General features: G+C 40.9%; 1 protein-coding gene across 1 annotated transcript in view; it reads left to right on the forward strand.

Moving 5' to 3' along the window:
- adam12b (ADAM metallopeptidase domain 12b) overlaps nucleotides 1-15,533 on the forward strand; it is a 154,132-nt gene that overhangs the window by 132,663 nt on the left and 5,936 nt on the right. The window contains exons 18-21 of the mRNA XM_063007899.1: nucleotides 3,612-3,720; nucleotides 7,581-7,767; nucleotides 9,199-9,307; nucleotides 11,616-11,882. Of these exons, the coding sequence (XP_062863969.1) occupies nucleotides 3,612-3,720; nucleotides 7,581-7,767; nucleotides 9,199-9,307; nucleotides 11,616-11,882 (672 nt within the window). The remainder of the gene's footprint in view (nucleotides 1-3,611; nucleotides 3,721-7,580; nucleotides 7,768-9,198; nucleotides 9,308-11,615; nucleotides 11,883-15,533) is intronic.

Here is a 15,533-nt window from a genome sequence, read left to right on the forward strand (position 1 = left end):
AAAAGCATTCCAGTGGCAACCTGTGAAGCTCTGGTAAACTCCATGCCCAGGAGAGTTAAGGCAGTTCTGGGAAATAATGGTGGCCGCACAAAATATTGACACTTTAGGAACTTTCACTAAGGGGTGTACTCACTTTTGTTGCCGGTGGTTTAGACATTAATGGCTGTATATTGAGTTATTTTGAGGGAAGAATAAATTTACACTGTTATATAAGCTGCACACAGACTACTTTTCATTGTGTCAAAGTGTCATTTTGTCAGTGTTGTCCCATGAAAAGATATACTTAAATATCTGCAGAAATGTGAGGGGTGTACTCACTTTTGTGATACACTGTATATATATATATACCATCAGGGTCTTTCGGACCATCTAATATGATCTCGGCCCTAATAACACTGTATAGAATTGATATATGGTTTCCTCATTGTGTAACAGAGTTTCATTTTGCATTTCTTGATGCAGCAGTGGACTGTGTTAATTAACGATGGTTTTCCGTAGTACTCTAGAGTTAATTTGACTATATTTAGCACAGTAGCATGACAGTTTCTCATGAAACATCGTCTAAGGGTCATGCATTTTTAACAGTGGTTTCTGACCTTGCCCTAAACAGATTTTTCTGGATTTTCTGAATATTTTGTACGGTAGATGGTGAATATGAAATTTTGCATTGAGAAATGTTCCTTTTGAAAGGTTGAGACATTGGTGAATAATGATTCCCTCACCTGTTACCAATTCATCTGCTTATTGTGGAAAGTTTTGAAACAGTGTAACTTTGAGGTTTTTTTTTCTTATTTTGCTTTTTCCCAACTTAAGTGTCTTGCAGGCATAATACTTCTAAATGTGTTGATATTTAAGATTTAATAGAATTAACAAATCACAGCTTTTTTATTGCATTTTACAAAACATCCCAATGTTTCGTTTTAGAAATAGGGTCTCTAGTTATGGTTGTTCTACTCACTGCAGTGTGTAATTAATAACTATTAGCACTGCTGGCAAATTATTATTCTCAGATAAATCTGCATGCTCTGATAACTTCTGGCAACTGCAGTGCTACTGTAAATCAGTCTTTATTTTCCCTTAAAGCACTTTTATTTAAAAGCATTATTTATATTCTACTTAAAGCACAATTGATCATCATTTGGCTCACATCCACATAGAGTCTACTGTCAATACACTGCAGTATAAATACCACAGGTGCTTGCACTCACATCCTTTGTAAACACTAATGATTTACACGTGATTTAATTTATTTGCCCTCGTGGTACTTAAAAAAACACACAGATTCACTGTTTTCTGTACTTGGGTTAAGAATTTTACAGGTTTCCTTGTGTTGTGTAAAGCAGAGTTGTTTTCTGTTAGCGATGTGCATGTATCAGGCTGTAGTGATTTACATTTACATTTTCAGCATTTAGCAGACGCTCTTATCCAGAGCGACTTACAGAAGTGCTTCCACAATAGACATTTTCTACTCTAGTTTAAGTAGATAACAGTTCAAGAACACAAATCTGCTGAAACCCTGTTAGAACAGTTTTTTTGGAAATAAGAAATGAATAAGAGGGTTAGTAAGTACATGTTAGTTCTCAGCTTATGTGTTAGTAAAGGAAGAGGAGGTTTGTTCTACCACTTGGGTGCAAGTACAGGAAAGTTCTGGGTGGGGGATCAGGGTGAGTGAGACTGGTGGCTTGGAGGATGCATGGTACAGAGCAGGGTGTGATGAGTTCTTTAAGGTAGCTTGGGGCTGGTCCATTTTTGGCTTTGTAGGCGAGCATCAGTGTTTTAAACTGAATGCAGGCAGCTACAGGAAGCCAGTGAAGAGAACGCAGCAGTTGGGTGATGTGGCAGCGTTTAGGTTGGTTGAAAACCAGCGGGCAGGTGCATTTTAAATGAGTGATATTAAAATAGTTTAGTGTTTGTGTTTCTGTTTAATCTCCTACTTAATCTTAATGCTAGTCTATAATGAGGAGAGCTTTCTTCAGAGAGTCCCATGCTAAAGGTTTGCATGACAAAACATGGGCAATGGGCACAACATCAATCCAATCAATCGCACAGCCTCAGCCAATAAAAACCCGCCCTCACCCTCCAAGCAACCAATTAGGTCTGTGTGTAGGTGCATGACTGGCCGATAGCACAGCTGGGGATCTGTACCCTGGATCCCAGAGGCCACCCGAGCGCCCTACAGACCAAAATAATTATAATTTTTTAGCAATGTGAGTTTCTGCTAGAGTTCTTCAGTGCACTGAAGACTGCTGTGGTACTGCTGGCAGAAATGCATTTCATTCCGATGTTTAAACGTCCTTTCATTTGTTTACAAGGGTTTTTCCCCCACAAATCGCCTGCACTGTTGACTTCTTATTACCACATAATAGCAGACAGACCAGTCTAGTATTACAGAGGTTTAGGCAATCCTTGTTAATAAAACAAATTACACAAGCATATGTGCCAGTGTAGTCCTGCTTAAATCCTGACTGGTTTAACAACAATTATGTTTAGATGGTTTACACAATTGCCCATCACCAAATTCTAAATAAACATTTCATGACTGAAAATCAGTGACACCGCTTGTTAACCCAGCTTAAATATCCAAAATCAACCATGACATGTATTCTTATTTGTGTCCCACACAGTGCTAAATTATATCCAGTCCACATACACACACTCATCTGACCACATGGATCCCCCATGTTGCTTAACAAAGCCTGATGTGAAGCGCCTGGCTCTGTGTGTTTTAAACATCATGCTGACCCCTCCTAAACCTCCCACCACAACCAAAGAACCGAGGGAGGTTTTGAAAACACAGCAAATACACAATGCAGTAAAAGAATTGCTGATAAGCATTTTTTTCTCCATTCCAGATGTTCTGATTTCACCACTCAATTTTTGTTTGTTTGAAAAGGATGAAAATAGTAAGAGAATTTTGTTTTTGTTTAACGGAATGTTTTCATATGACTGGCAGATCAATCTAGTAAACATAGACTTGGCTTACAGTGACGCTTCACAGGGTGTCGTGAGACCTAGCCACCCATGAGCAATGAAGAAGACAGTCCTCTGGAATACAGCTGTATTTCTTATTAGACAGTAACATGGAGTGATGTGTCAAACAAAATAGCATTGGAGGTCTTGAGGGGAGGTCTCAATTTGGTAATGGATGAATGGGAGGGGTTGCCAAAGTATATATAGCAACACATCGTCTCAAATTGTCAATAATTGCATTTAATTACATTTATTATTTATTTATTAGGATTTTTAATGTCATGTTTTACACACTTTGGTTACATTCATGATAGAAACTGTAGTTACTCATTACACAAGATTCATCAATTCACCTTACTTGCATGTCTTTGGACTGTGGGATGAAACTGGAGCTCCCGAAGGAAACCCATGCAGACATGGGGAGAACATGCAAACTCCAAACAGAAAGGACCTGGACCCCCCCACCTGGGGATCGAACCCAGAACCTTCTTGCTGTGAGGCGACAGTGCTACCCACTGAGCCACCGTGCCGCCCCGGTTTTAAAAAAATAAAACCGTGACCAGGATAAAGTGGTTAATAAAAATTAAATGTAAAAATCTGTTAATATTGTTTTAATTCAGACAGATTTTTTTCTTCTGCAGGTTTGTAATAATAAGAAAAACTGCCACTGTGAGGCTCACTGGGCACCACCATTCTGTGAGAGGTCGGGGTTTGGTGGCAGTGTGGACAGCGGACCAATGCGAACAGCAGGTACAGTGACTGTCTAATGCAGTGTTTACAGACTAACTAATGATGATGAACGGGTGCTACACTGGTGATCATGATAACTCATGTCCCTGGTTTTAAATTTAAGTACAGTGGTACCTTGTAACTCAACGTCCCCTAGACTCAAAATCTTTGAAACTCAACGCCCTTTGTCGAGAAATTTGTACCCTTAAACTCAACATTTCAAAGTGCAAATATGAGACGAATCTGCATTTGTGTGAAATAACCATCAAATTCAGTCTGAAAGCTCCACATGTACAGTGTATCACAAAAGTGAGTACACCCCTCACATTTCTGCAGATATTTAAGTATATCTTTTCATGGGACAACACTGACAAAATGACACTTTGACACAATGAAAAGTAGTCTGTGTGCAGCTTATATAAAAGTGTAAATTTATTCTTCCCTCAAAATAACTCAATATACAGCCATTAATGTCTAAACCACCGGCAACAAAAGTGAGTACACCCCTTAGTGAAAGTTCCTGAAGTGTCAATATTTTGTGTGGCCACCTTTATTTCCCAGAACTGCCTTAACTCTCCTGGGCATGGAGTTTACCAGAGCTTCACAGGTTGCCACTGGAATGCTTTTCCACTCCTCCATGACGACATCACAGAGCTGGCGGATATTCGAGACTTTGCGCTCCTCCACCTTCCGCTTGAGGATGCCCCATAGATGTTCTATTGGGTTTAGGTCTGGAGACATGCTTGGCCAGTCCATCACCTTTACCCTCAGCCTCTTCAATAAAGCAGTGGTCGTCTTAGAGGTGTGTTTGGGGTCATTATCATGCTGGAACACTGCCCTGCGACCCAGTTTCCGGAGGGAGGGGATCATGCTCTGCTTCAGTATTTCACAGTACATATTGGAGTTCATGTGTCCCTCAATGAAATGTAACTCCCCAACACCTGCTGCACTCATGCAGCCCCAGACCATGGCATTCCCACCACCATGCTTGACTGTAGGCATGACACACTTATCTTTGTACTCCTCACCTGATTGCCGCCACACATGCTTGAGACCATCTGAACCAAACAAATTAATCTTGGTCTCATCAGACCATAGGACATGGTTCCAGTAATCCATGTCCTTTGTTGACATGTCTTCAGCAAACTGTTTGCGGGCTTTCTTGTGTAGAGACTTCAGAAGAGGCTTCCTTCTGGGGTGACAGCCATGCAGACCAATTTGATGTAGTGTGCGGCGTATGGTCTGAGCACTGACAGGCTGACCCCCCACCTTTTCAATCTCTGCAGCAATGCTGACAGCACTCCTGCACCTATCTTTCAAAGACAGCAGTTGGATGTGACGCTGAGCACGTGCACTCAGCTACTTTGGACGACCAACGCGAGGTCTGTTCTGAGTGGACCCTGCTCTTTTAAAACGCTGGATGATCTTGGCCACTGTGCTGCAGCTCAGTTTCAGGGTGTTGGCAATCTTCTTGTAGCCTTGGCCATCTTCATGTAGCGCAACAATTCGTCTTTTAAGATCCTCAGAGAGTTCTTTGCCATGAGGTGCCATGTTGGAACTTTCAGTGACCAGTATGAGAGAGTGTGAGAGCTGTACTACTAAATTGAACACACCTGCTCCCTATGCACACCTGAGACCTAGTAACACTAACAAATCACATGACATTTTGGAGGGAAAATGACAAGCAGTGCTCAATTTGGACATTTAGGGGTGTAGTCTCTTAGGGGTGTACTCACTTTTGTTGCCGGTGGTTTAGACATTAATGGCTGTATATTGAGTTATTTTGAGGGAAGAATAAATTTACACTGTTATATAAGCTGCACACAGACTACTTTTCATTGCGTCAAAGTGTCATTTTGTCAGTGTTGTCCCATAAAAAGATATACTTAAATATCTGCAGAAATGTGAGGGGTGTATTCACTTTTGTGATACACTGTATCTGTGTTTGTCTGGATTTTTCTTGTTTCACTTTTAAACTTGTGCTACAGCTCGAGGTTCTGAGAAATTGTAAGAATCAGCTTTTTTTGACAGAGCCTAAAACGCTTATTGTTAAAAATAAAGCTTAACGTGATTTAATGTATTAAAATTGTCATAGAAACACTAAACTTTTCTTAATTATTACTGCTCATAAGTTCTATCCACTAATGAAATTCCTCGCTTGTTTTAGTACAATAAGTCACGTTAAGCTTTGTGCAACAGTTGTTTATTTTTAACTGTTTTCAATTGTATTTCAGTGTTTTTATATTATATTTGTGTTATTTTCAGTGTATAAGTGTCAAAAACAACTCCATTATTTTACATTAGCCTTAAATACTATATGTAGTTCCACAGGACCATGGAACACATTAACAGGTTTCCCGTACATCCTTATGGGAAAAAATACCTTAAAACTCAATGCCTTTTAAACTCAACACCACTCCCAGAACCAGTTGATGTTGAGTTTCAAATTACCACTGTATCTATTGGTTTTATTGGCAGTGGTTTATAACTCTGCTAATTGAGTTCTTTCATATTCTAAAAAGTCAGCTCATATCACCCCAATTCTTTATCAACTACACTGGCTACCTGTTCCACTTCATATTCAATTTAAAGTTCTACTGCTAACATTTAAATCCTTTAATGATCTGGCCCCAGTCTGTTTATCAGAACTTGTACACCCCTATTCTCCTGGATGATTTCTCAGGTCCTTGGGTAGTGGTCTCTTGTCTGTTCCAAACGTACTTTTGAGCAATTATTGCACCTTTACTGTACATAATATTGTGAAGAGTTTTTGTTCATGGAAAGTTCATGGAACCTTAGGTCTACATACACAGACTGGTACATCTCCAAGGTTTTACAACAAAAATAGATTTCAATGACAAGGAAGGTGGAAAAGAAGACAGCAGTCACTCAAAATGACCTAAAAACTTCAGGAACGGCAATCAAACAGTGAACAATAAGCAATTAACTGCACTGCAGTACTACTTAATCACTTCTGCTAAAAAAGTACAGACATCTAAAATTCATCCACAGGTTGACCTTTGGAAGTCGAAGACAGTGCATCAAACATAATCGCATAAAATCAAAGGACAATGCTGAAAAACTCAATAATTTCTTACCTTAGAGATCTTGAAGTTACTCGTAAATTTGACTAGTAAATTATATATACACAATTTTCATTTCATTTGTGCTGAAAAGGATTAATAATCGTATAATAATAATGGTTGATAAATATTCTAAAAATGATCTTGCTTATCTATCAAACTCATTGCACGTCAGAACCCTGGCTCTATTTTTATAGCAAAAACTTTACAAAACTTGTTGCCCTGTTGCAGATACAATGTCCCCCCTTTTGCCACTTTAGTGATGTAGTAATTTCCAATTCCAAGTCCTTCACTGCCTGACCAAGGAGAACTGCAGACACACCCTCTCTGATCTGTGTGCGGTCAGTTTTTTCACCTATTAGAAGTGGAGTCTCACAGAAAGTGAGAGCTGTATCACGTACAGAGAGAAATGCTATGCTGTTCCATGTTTTTCTAGCCCTTATGCACTGACTAGCCAGCTGAGGTTGCATTTTAAGCAGCAATGAAGAACCGCGTTGACCCTTTTCCCTCGGGCACAGCCAGTTGTGCCTGTTGGACGCCTGGCCAAGATAAAATGCCACGTATTTATGTATTTATTTGTATTTATATTTTTGTAGAGATAAACACGCCGCCCCTGCACATTTATAAAAATCTCATATGCTGATTTCTACAATGTGTTGCCTTGGCATGGTGTGTTACTCAATCAACCACTTATGTTAGGAGTCTATACTGAGTGATCATGTAGGGCTTTGAACCTGCTTTGATGAACTTCTTTGTGTGTGTTTTGTCTTCCCCTCTTTGTTCTGTGCTGTACCTTAGATGTGCGTGCGTGTGTATTAATGTGTGTGTTGTCTTATGTAACATCAGCTGATAGCCAGGCTGTCGCCACCGGCGTAGTGGTCACTGTTCTCTGCCTGCTTGCTGCAAGCGTACTCATCTGTCTTAAAAGGAAGACTGTACTCCAGCTGCTCTTCACCAACAAGAAGAACGCCATACAGAAGCTCAGGTACACACGAAAAAATTTGAAGATCAAGATTATTTATTGATATTTAATTAGTACTTATTAGCAGATCTGTGGAGCTGATAAAATGAACAATGTGTGTAGAAACAAGGAGGTGGTTTTAATATTATGGCTGATTGGTGTATAATTGGATAAAGATAAGATAATTTTTTTTTTTGTGTGTGGGGGGGGGGGGGGGGGGGGGCATTGAAAATAGTTGAAACTAAGTTTTGAAGGGTGTTTTACATTTACCATCTACTGTAAGCTGCATATTTCTGATAATGGATTACTATAACTGCTGAACAAATACGCAATCCTTTGAAGTGTTTCCTATTTTGACAGGCACAGATGTTCAGGTCAGTGTACAGTGAAAGTGTTAAAATTCATCTTCACTCGTCTATTTCACTGAACAGATACGCTTCAGTTTACCCAGAATTTCAAACCTTATCAGCTCCGTGAGGCGCACACCTCAAAATACTGTTTGACATCCATCTAAGTGACATATTTTATGATTCACTTGCATGCGTTACTAAAGCCTGAACTCATTCCAATCACGCACCCCTATTCATACAGCTGAATATAGAAATGTAAGTGAACTATTGGAAATAGTCTAGATGTCTACATCAGTTACTTATCAACCATGTGCCTACATTAATAACACACATAACTGTACTTTTCCTGTCTTTACTGATCAGTCAAAGCTGGAATAATAAAGGAACATCTGGGATGTTGGCCCTTACAAACGTTTGATGTTTCAGGTAACGTGATTAGATTGAATGTGTGGGTTGCAGAGGTCACCTGTTACTTCAACTCAAGAGTCTTTTCTTTTTAAGAAATATCGACTCATGACAAATTCCAAATCAATTTACAAAGGACCTTAGAAGAAGAAATGTAGACACGAGTAAAGTCAAATGAGCCTACAGGAATTTCAGAATTTCATTAAGTCAGTTAAAAAGCTGAGATTTGACTTACAATTTCATCTTTAGGAATCATCTTTGTTGATTAACATCTACAGGACTGGGAGGATAATTAAATAATTTATAAAATAATGTTATCATCATCACAACTGTAAATGTTCTTAATACTATACATTGTGTCCTAACATAAAGTTATAACATACAGTATAACAATGCTTTCTTCATGTCTACTTGTAGATAGATAGATAGATAGATAGATAGATAGATAGATAGATAGATAGATAGATAGATAGATAGATAGATAGATAGATAGATAGATAGATAGATAGATACTTTATTCATCACTAGGGAAATGATTAAAAAGTACATTGTTTGTGTGGTAAGAATAAGCACAGTTACTAAGTTACCAGGATCAGCACAGATTAAACACTAGAGCTTGGAAGGAAGGTTGCTTCCGTGCTGTGTGTAGTGTGAATTGCTGCTTATTGTGACAATATCTCCCCTCTTCCTTCCTCTACAGATCAGTGGGCTGGAGGAGAACACCCAGTCCCTCACACTCACAGCCCGTGTACAGAGAATCCCCCTCTCACAAGTCCCCATCCATTGCTGCTAACTATAGGTTTGACAAGGTATGTGCATTTTATCCTACACACAAACATCCTCACACATACAAGTAAACAGTGAAACCAATCATGTTCATTCTTGTTAGCAGAGTTTAGATGGTATAACTCCAAATCTGCACTGTTCCATTGCCTTAGAGAAATAGCTCTGCCCATCCAGGCTCATTTAGCCAAGACTTACTGTCAGAAACAAGATCCTGCCAAGGTACATCATTGATTAATTCTCTGGGTCTGTTCCTGGAGGAATTGAGGCAGAGTCTTTATTCTGGTTTTAATGAAGAAGCCTCACTATCTTAGCTTATTATGGATCGCTACAAGACCACGGCATGGACTGGCTTAAAGATGTCTGTTTGCTGTTGTTTTGGGGTTTTTTTCTGCACCAGTTATCAGTACTGTGTGTACGCGTGCGTGTGTGCGCGTACAAGTGTATATGTTAACTGGGCAGTGCTACAATATAAGTATTATTCATACAATATAAAATGATCAAATTTGATAGCAAATTTGAATACCGTAGACATAACCCAACATACCTTACATTTTATATTTTAACATTATTATAGCATTAATTAAAAATTATTTTAGTTCATTACAGATAATTCTTGACAATATAAAGTGAAATTACATTACTGTTATGGCGAATATTTACTTATTTTAACTATTTTACTTTAAAAAAGCTAGATTTTTTGACAATACAGTGAGATTATTTGTAAAAATGTTTAATGATCTTGTTATTGTAATCTAAAACATAAGAAAATTGGCCTATAACTTTTTTTCAGTCTTTACAGTGACAGCTACAAATGCAGGTGCATTTTAATTTCACTGGTCAGCATTCAAGACAAATGAGAATTAAGGAAGGAAAGGTCACATTCCACAGTTGTCAATTAAATCCAGACTATAAAATAAAAATCCAGTTTCTGAGACTGCTTCAAGTCCTGCAGACCACAGTGAGGAAAGGAGATGTAATGGGGCAGTTCACACTTCACGAGGTGCAGGTGATTGTCAATTAAGAGAAACTGACACATCAATTATCTGCACCTCCATGTTCTCTCTGCCATCCAAATTGTAGAAGGTACCTACTCTTAAGCTGCCACATTACTGAATGCAGTTTTACATTTCTCATTTTGCCTTCATTCAAAGGTTTGCATTGTGGGGGCAGAACGCTAAGAGAAGGGCCTTGTTTAGAACAGCAAAACTATACTTGAAAATGACAAGCTGTAATCACATTGTGTCTGTAAGCAAAATTACATTCATTTCTGTGGAAATCAATGTCAATCAGTTAATTATTAACAACGATTAGCTGTTGTTCAAGGGGGGTGCCGGACAGGATCTCATAACTGATGCAATTACAGTATAACCTCTGCTGGCTGATTGATGGCGCCTGCACAGAGTCGAGGGATAATGGGGATCAGGGTGTGGCTCTCCATACACCAAGCTGATCCGCATGTGAACTCGCCTCGTGCAGGTGAAAAGATGCAGTCGGCTACTGCACACGTGTCGGAGGGGGCGTGTTTCAGTCTCGGCTCTCCTCTACCAGGGTGGAGATCAACATAAGTAGAGAGGAAACGTAATGCAATTGGGTAATTGGACATGACTAAATTGGGACTTTTGACTTTAATTTGTTAAACCTTTTCAATTTTAACATTTGCATGCTTTATCAGTAGTAGAGCTACTTTGCTGACTTCTGAAGGGACAGTCCTTGTGCTGCAATGCAGTGAATGCAAATTTGAGGACGAGCTAATTTTGGTATTGTATTAGCTGAGTGTTTAAACTTTACATAATCTGACTAGAACTTATTTTATATAAACGTAGTGACATGATTTACAGTTATTCATGAGTAGCTGTATTTTTTATTTGTGCCTTCCACTATGTATGGGTCTTGAGTTGCTTGAAAGGTTGGCAAGCAAGGTAAGTATCCAGCAATCTCCCCACATACCACACTGTGGCCTCATTTGAATTACCTAGGTTGAATTAACATAGCTAAAATGCTAAGTCACTGATAAAACAAAACTGATTCCTAGTGTGTCCACACCCACACATTGGGCCAGAATGCTATGATGAATTTGGGTGTGGATGATTTAAAGGTTATTGAGAATACAGCAGGTCCAAAGGGAGAGATAAAGGGCAAAAACTCTCCAGAAGAACAAAATTGCTTAAGCAAGGAAGGATGAGATGGGTCTGTTAGATAGTATTGGCAGCCTTAATTATGTCACCAAAATAAAACTAAAATATTCTCTTGACAAGAGAGAGAGCAAAGCTCATGAAGAATAACATTTCTTCTGGTACCTTCTTCTAATTTCCTGCTCTTTCTCTTTTTCAGCCATGTCATCTCAGTGCAGAGCCTCTTTTGCCTTCTCCTTCATTCCATTCACACAGTCTGCGACGATTACCCCAGTGTTCTGCTCAGTGCCAGCCCCTTCACATCAGCCACCCCATGCCAATAACTGTGGGTATGGGTATTGCTACTGCCCTACAGAACCCACCTCCTGTACCTCCTCACAGACCTCTGCCCATTCACTTTCAGTCTCCGGTTATAGCATCTCCTTTTCTTACCCTGCCACGACCACCAGCCTACAGGGCCAGCCAGGTAAGTTTCTATAATCTACAGTTTGAGGAAGAAATGTGTGAACCGTGTGAGATAGCCTGAATATTTGCATTAAAAAAGCAATAATTTCCTTTTGGATAAATAAAGTATCCATCCAACCATCATCCCTCCATCCATCTTTCCATCATCCATCTATCCTTCCATTTCTCCATCTATCCTTCCATCTCTCCATCCATCCTTCCATCCATCATTCCATCTCTCCATCCATCCTTCCATCTATCCTTCCATCTCTCCATCCATCCTTCCATCATCCATCCATCTCTCCATCCATCCTTCCATCATCCATCCATCTCTCCATCCATCCTTCCATCTATCCTTCCATCTCTCCATCCATCCTTCCATCCATCATTCCATCTCTCCATCCATCCTTCCATCTATCCATCCATCTCTCCATCCATCCTTCCATCTATCCATCCATCTCTCCATCCATCCTTCCATCCATCATTCCATCTCTCCATCCATCCTTCCATCTATCCTTCCATCTCTCCATCCATCCTTCCATCATCCATCCATCTCTCCATCCATCCTTCCATCATCCATCCATCTCTCCATCCATCCTTCCATCTATCCTTCCATCTCTCCATCCATCCTTCCATCCATCATTCCATCTCTCCATCCATCCTTCCATCTATCCTTCCATCTCTCCATCCATCCTTCCATCATCCATCCATCTCTCCATCCATCCTTCCATCATCCATCCATCTCTCCATCCATCCTTCCATCTATCCTTCCATCTCTCCATCCATCCTTCCATCTATCCTTCCATCTCTCCATCCATCCTTCCATCTATCCATCCATCTCTCCATCCATCCTTCCATCTATCCTTCCATCTCTCCATCCATCCTTCCATCTATCCTTCCATCTCTCCATCCATCCTTCCATCCATCATTCCATCTCTCCATCCATCCTTCCATCTATCCTTCCATCTCTCCATCCATCCTTCCATCTATCCTTCCATCTCTCCATCCATCCTTCCATCATCCATCCATCTCTCCATCCATCCTTCCATCTATCCTTCCATCTCTCCATCCATCCTTCCATCATCCTTCCATCTCTCCATCCATCCTTCCATCCATCATTCCATCTCTCCATCCATCCTTCCATCTATCCTTCCATCTCTCCATCCATCCTTCCATCTATCCATCCATCTCTCCATCCATCCTTCCATCTATCCTTCCATCTCTCCATCCATCCTTCCATCTATCCTTCCATCTCTCCATCCATCCTTCCATCCATCATTCCATCTCTCCATCCATCCTTCCATCTATCCTTCCATCTCTCCATCCATCCTTCCATCTATCCTTACATCTCTCCATCCATCCTTCCATCTATCCTTCCATCTCTCCATCCATCCTTCCATCTATCCTTCCATCTCTCCATCCATCCTTCCATCCATCATTCCATCTCTCCATCCATCCTTCCATCTATCCTTCCATCTCTCCATCCATCCTTCCATCTATCCATCCATCTCTCCATCCATCCTTCCATCTATCCTTACATCTCTCCATCCATCCTTCCATCTATCCTTCCATCTCTCCATCCATCCTTCCATCCATCATTCCATCTCTCCATCCATCCTTCCATCTATCCTTCCATCTCTCCATCCATCCTTCCATCATCCATCCATCTCTCCATCCATCCTTCCATCTATCCTTCCATCTCTCCATCCATCCTTCCATCTATCCTTCCATCTCTCCATCCATCCTTCCATCTATCCTTCCATCTCTCCATTTATCCTTCCATCTATTCTTCCATCTCTCCATCCATCCTTCCATCCATCATTCCATCTCTCCATCCATCCATCATCCATCCAACCTTCCATCGTCCATCCATCCTTCCATCATCCATTCATCCATCCTTCCATCATCCTGCCTTCCTCCCATCTCTCCATCCATCCTTCCATCATCCATTCATCCATCCTTCCATCATCCTGCCTTCCTCCCATCTCTCCATCCATCCTTCCATCATCCATCCATCCATCATCCCTCCATCCATCCTTCCATCATCCATCCATCCTTCCATCTCTCCATCCATCCTTCCATCATCCATCCATCCATCATCCCTCCATCCATCCTTCCATCATCCATCCATCCTTCCATCTCTCCATCCATCCTTCCATCATCCATCCATCCATCATCCTTCCATCATCCATCCATCCTTCCATCTCTCCATCCATCCTTCCATCATCCATCCATCCATCATCCCTCCATCCATCATCCATCCATCCTTCCATCTCTCCATCCATCCTTCCATCATCCATCCATCCTTCCATCATCCATCCATCCTTCCATCATCCATCCATCCATCATCCCTCCATCCATCCTTCCATCATCCATCCATCCTTCCATCTCTCCATCCATCCTTCCATCATCCATCCATCCATCATCCCTCCATCCATCCTTCCATCATCCATCCATCCATCATCCCTCCATCCATCCTTTCATCATCCATCCATCCTTACATCTCTCCATCCATCCTTCCATCATCCATCCATCCATCATCCCTCCATCCATCCTTCCATCATCCATCCATCCTTCCATCATCCATCCATCCTTCCATCTCTCCATCCATCCTTCCATCATCCATCCATCCATCATCCCTCCATCCATCCTTCCATCATCCATCCATCCTTCCATCTCTCCATCCATCCTTCCATCATCCATCCATCCTTCCATCATCCATCCATCCTTCCATCTCTCCATCCATCCTTCCATCATCCATCCATCCATCATCCCTCCATCCATCCTTCCATCATCCATCCATCCTTCCATCTCTCCATCCATCCTTCCATCATCCATCCATCCATCATCCCTCCATCCATCCTTCCATCATCCATCCATCCTTCCATCATCCATCCATCTCTCCATCCATCCTTCCATCATCCATTCATCCATCATCCCTCCATCCATCCTTCCATCATCCATCCATCCTTCCATCTCTCCATCCATTCTTCCATCTCTCCATCCATCCATCCATCCTTCCATCATCCATCCATCCATCTCTCCATCCATCCATCCATCCTTCCATCATCCATCCATCCATCTATCTATCCATCGAATTACCTGTTAAATGTGGTCTGAAGTTAATCTAAGTTAATCCATGCAGGTTAACAAAGTTTCTATTTCTCTGAACTGCACTGGGGTGTGCTAGCCCACCACTGCTTAGATTTGAGTTTTAATGTATTAGCATGCTTCCTATTGGAGGGAATTGGAGAAGACTAGACTGGGCGCAAAATGGAAGGGGGGTAGCGTACCTGGTACTCAGCTGAGTCCTTGGACTTCCTGATGTATCCCTGTCTTTTTGCTATCTCCCTGTCTATTTGCTAATTGTGAGAGAGCTTTCTGGTTTTTGTAGCTTCCATGAGTATCCTTCAGTTTTGAGTTTTCCCATGGGTGGCGTGGTGGCTTCTCGAGATCTTTAGTAACTACTGGTTTCTGAGTTTTGTCCAGCTGCTAAGTGTTTGGGTTGTAACTGGCCAATGGCCTGGGTAGTTAGCTTAAGTACACTGAAGTGATCTATTGTCCAAACTTTCTGGTAAGATAAAGATAAGACCAGACATTATTATTAATTCATCACTTGCAAAGTAGCTCTGCATATCACAGAGCAGACACATACCTTCCACATTACACATCA

The sequence above is a fragment of the Trichomycterus rosablanca genome, chromosome 13 (genome assembly GCF_030014385.1).
Source record: "Trichomycterus rosablanca isolate fTriRos1 chromosome 13, fTriRos1.hap1, whole genome shotgun sequence".
Taxonomy (NCBI): Eukaryota; Metazoa; Chordata; class Actinopteri; order Siluriformes; family Trichomycteridae; genus Trichomycterus; species Trichomycterus rosablanca.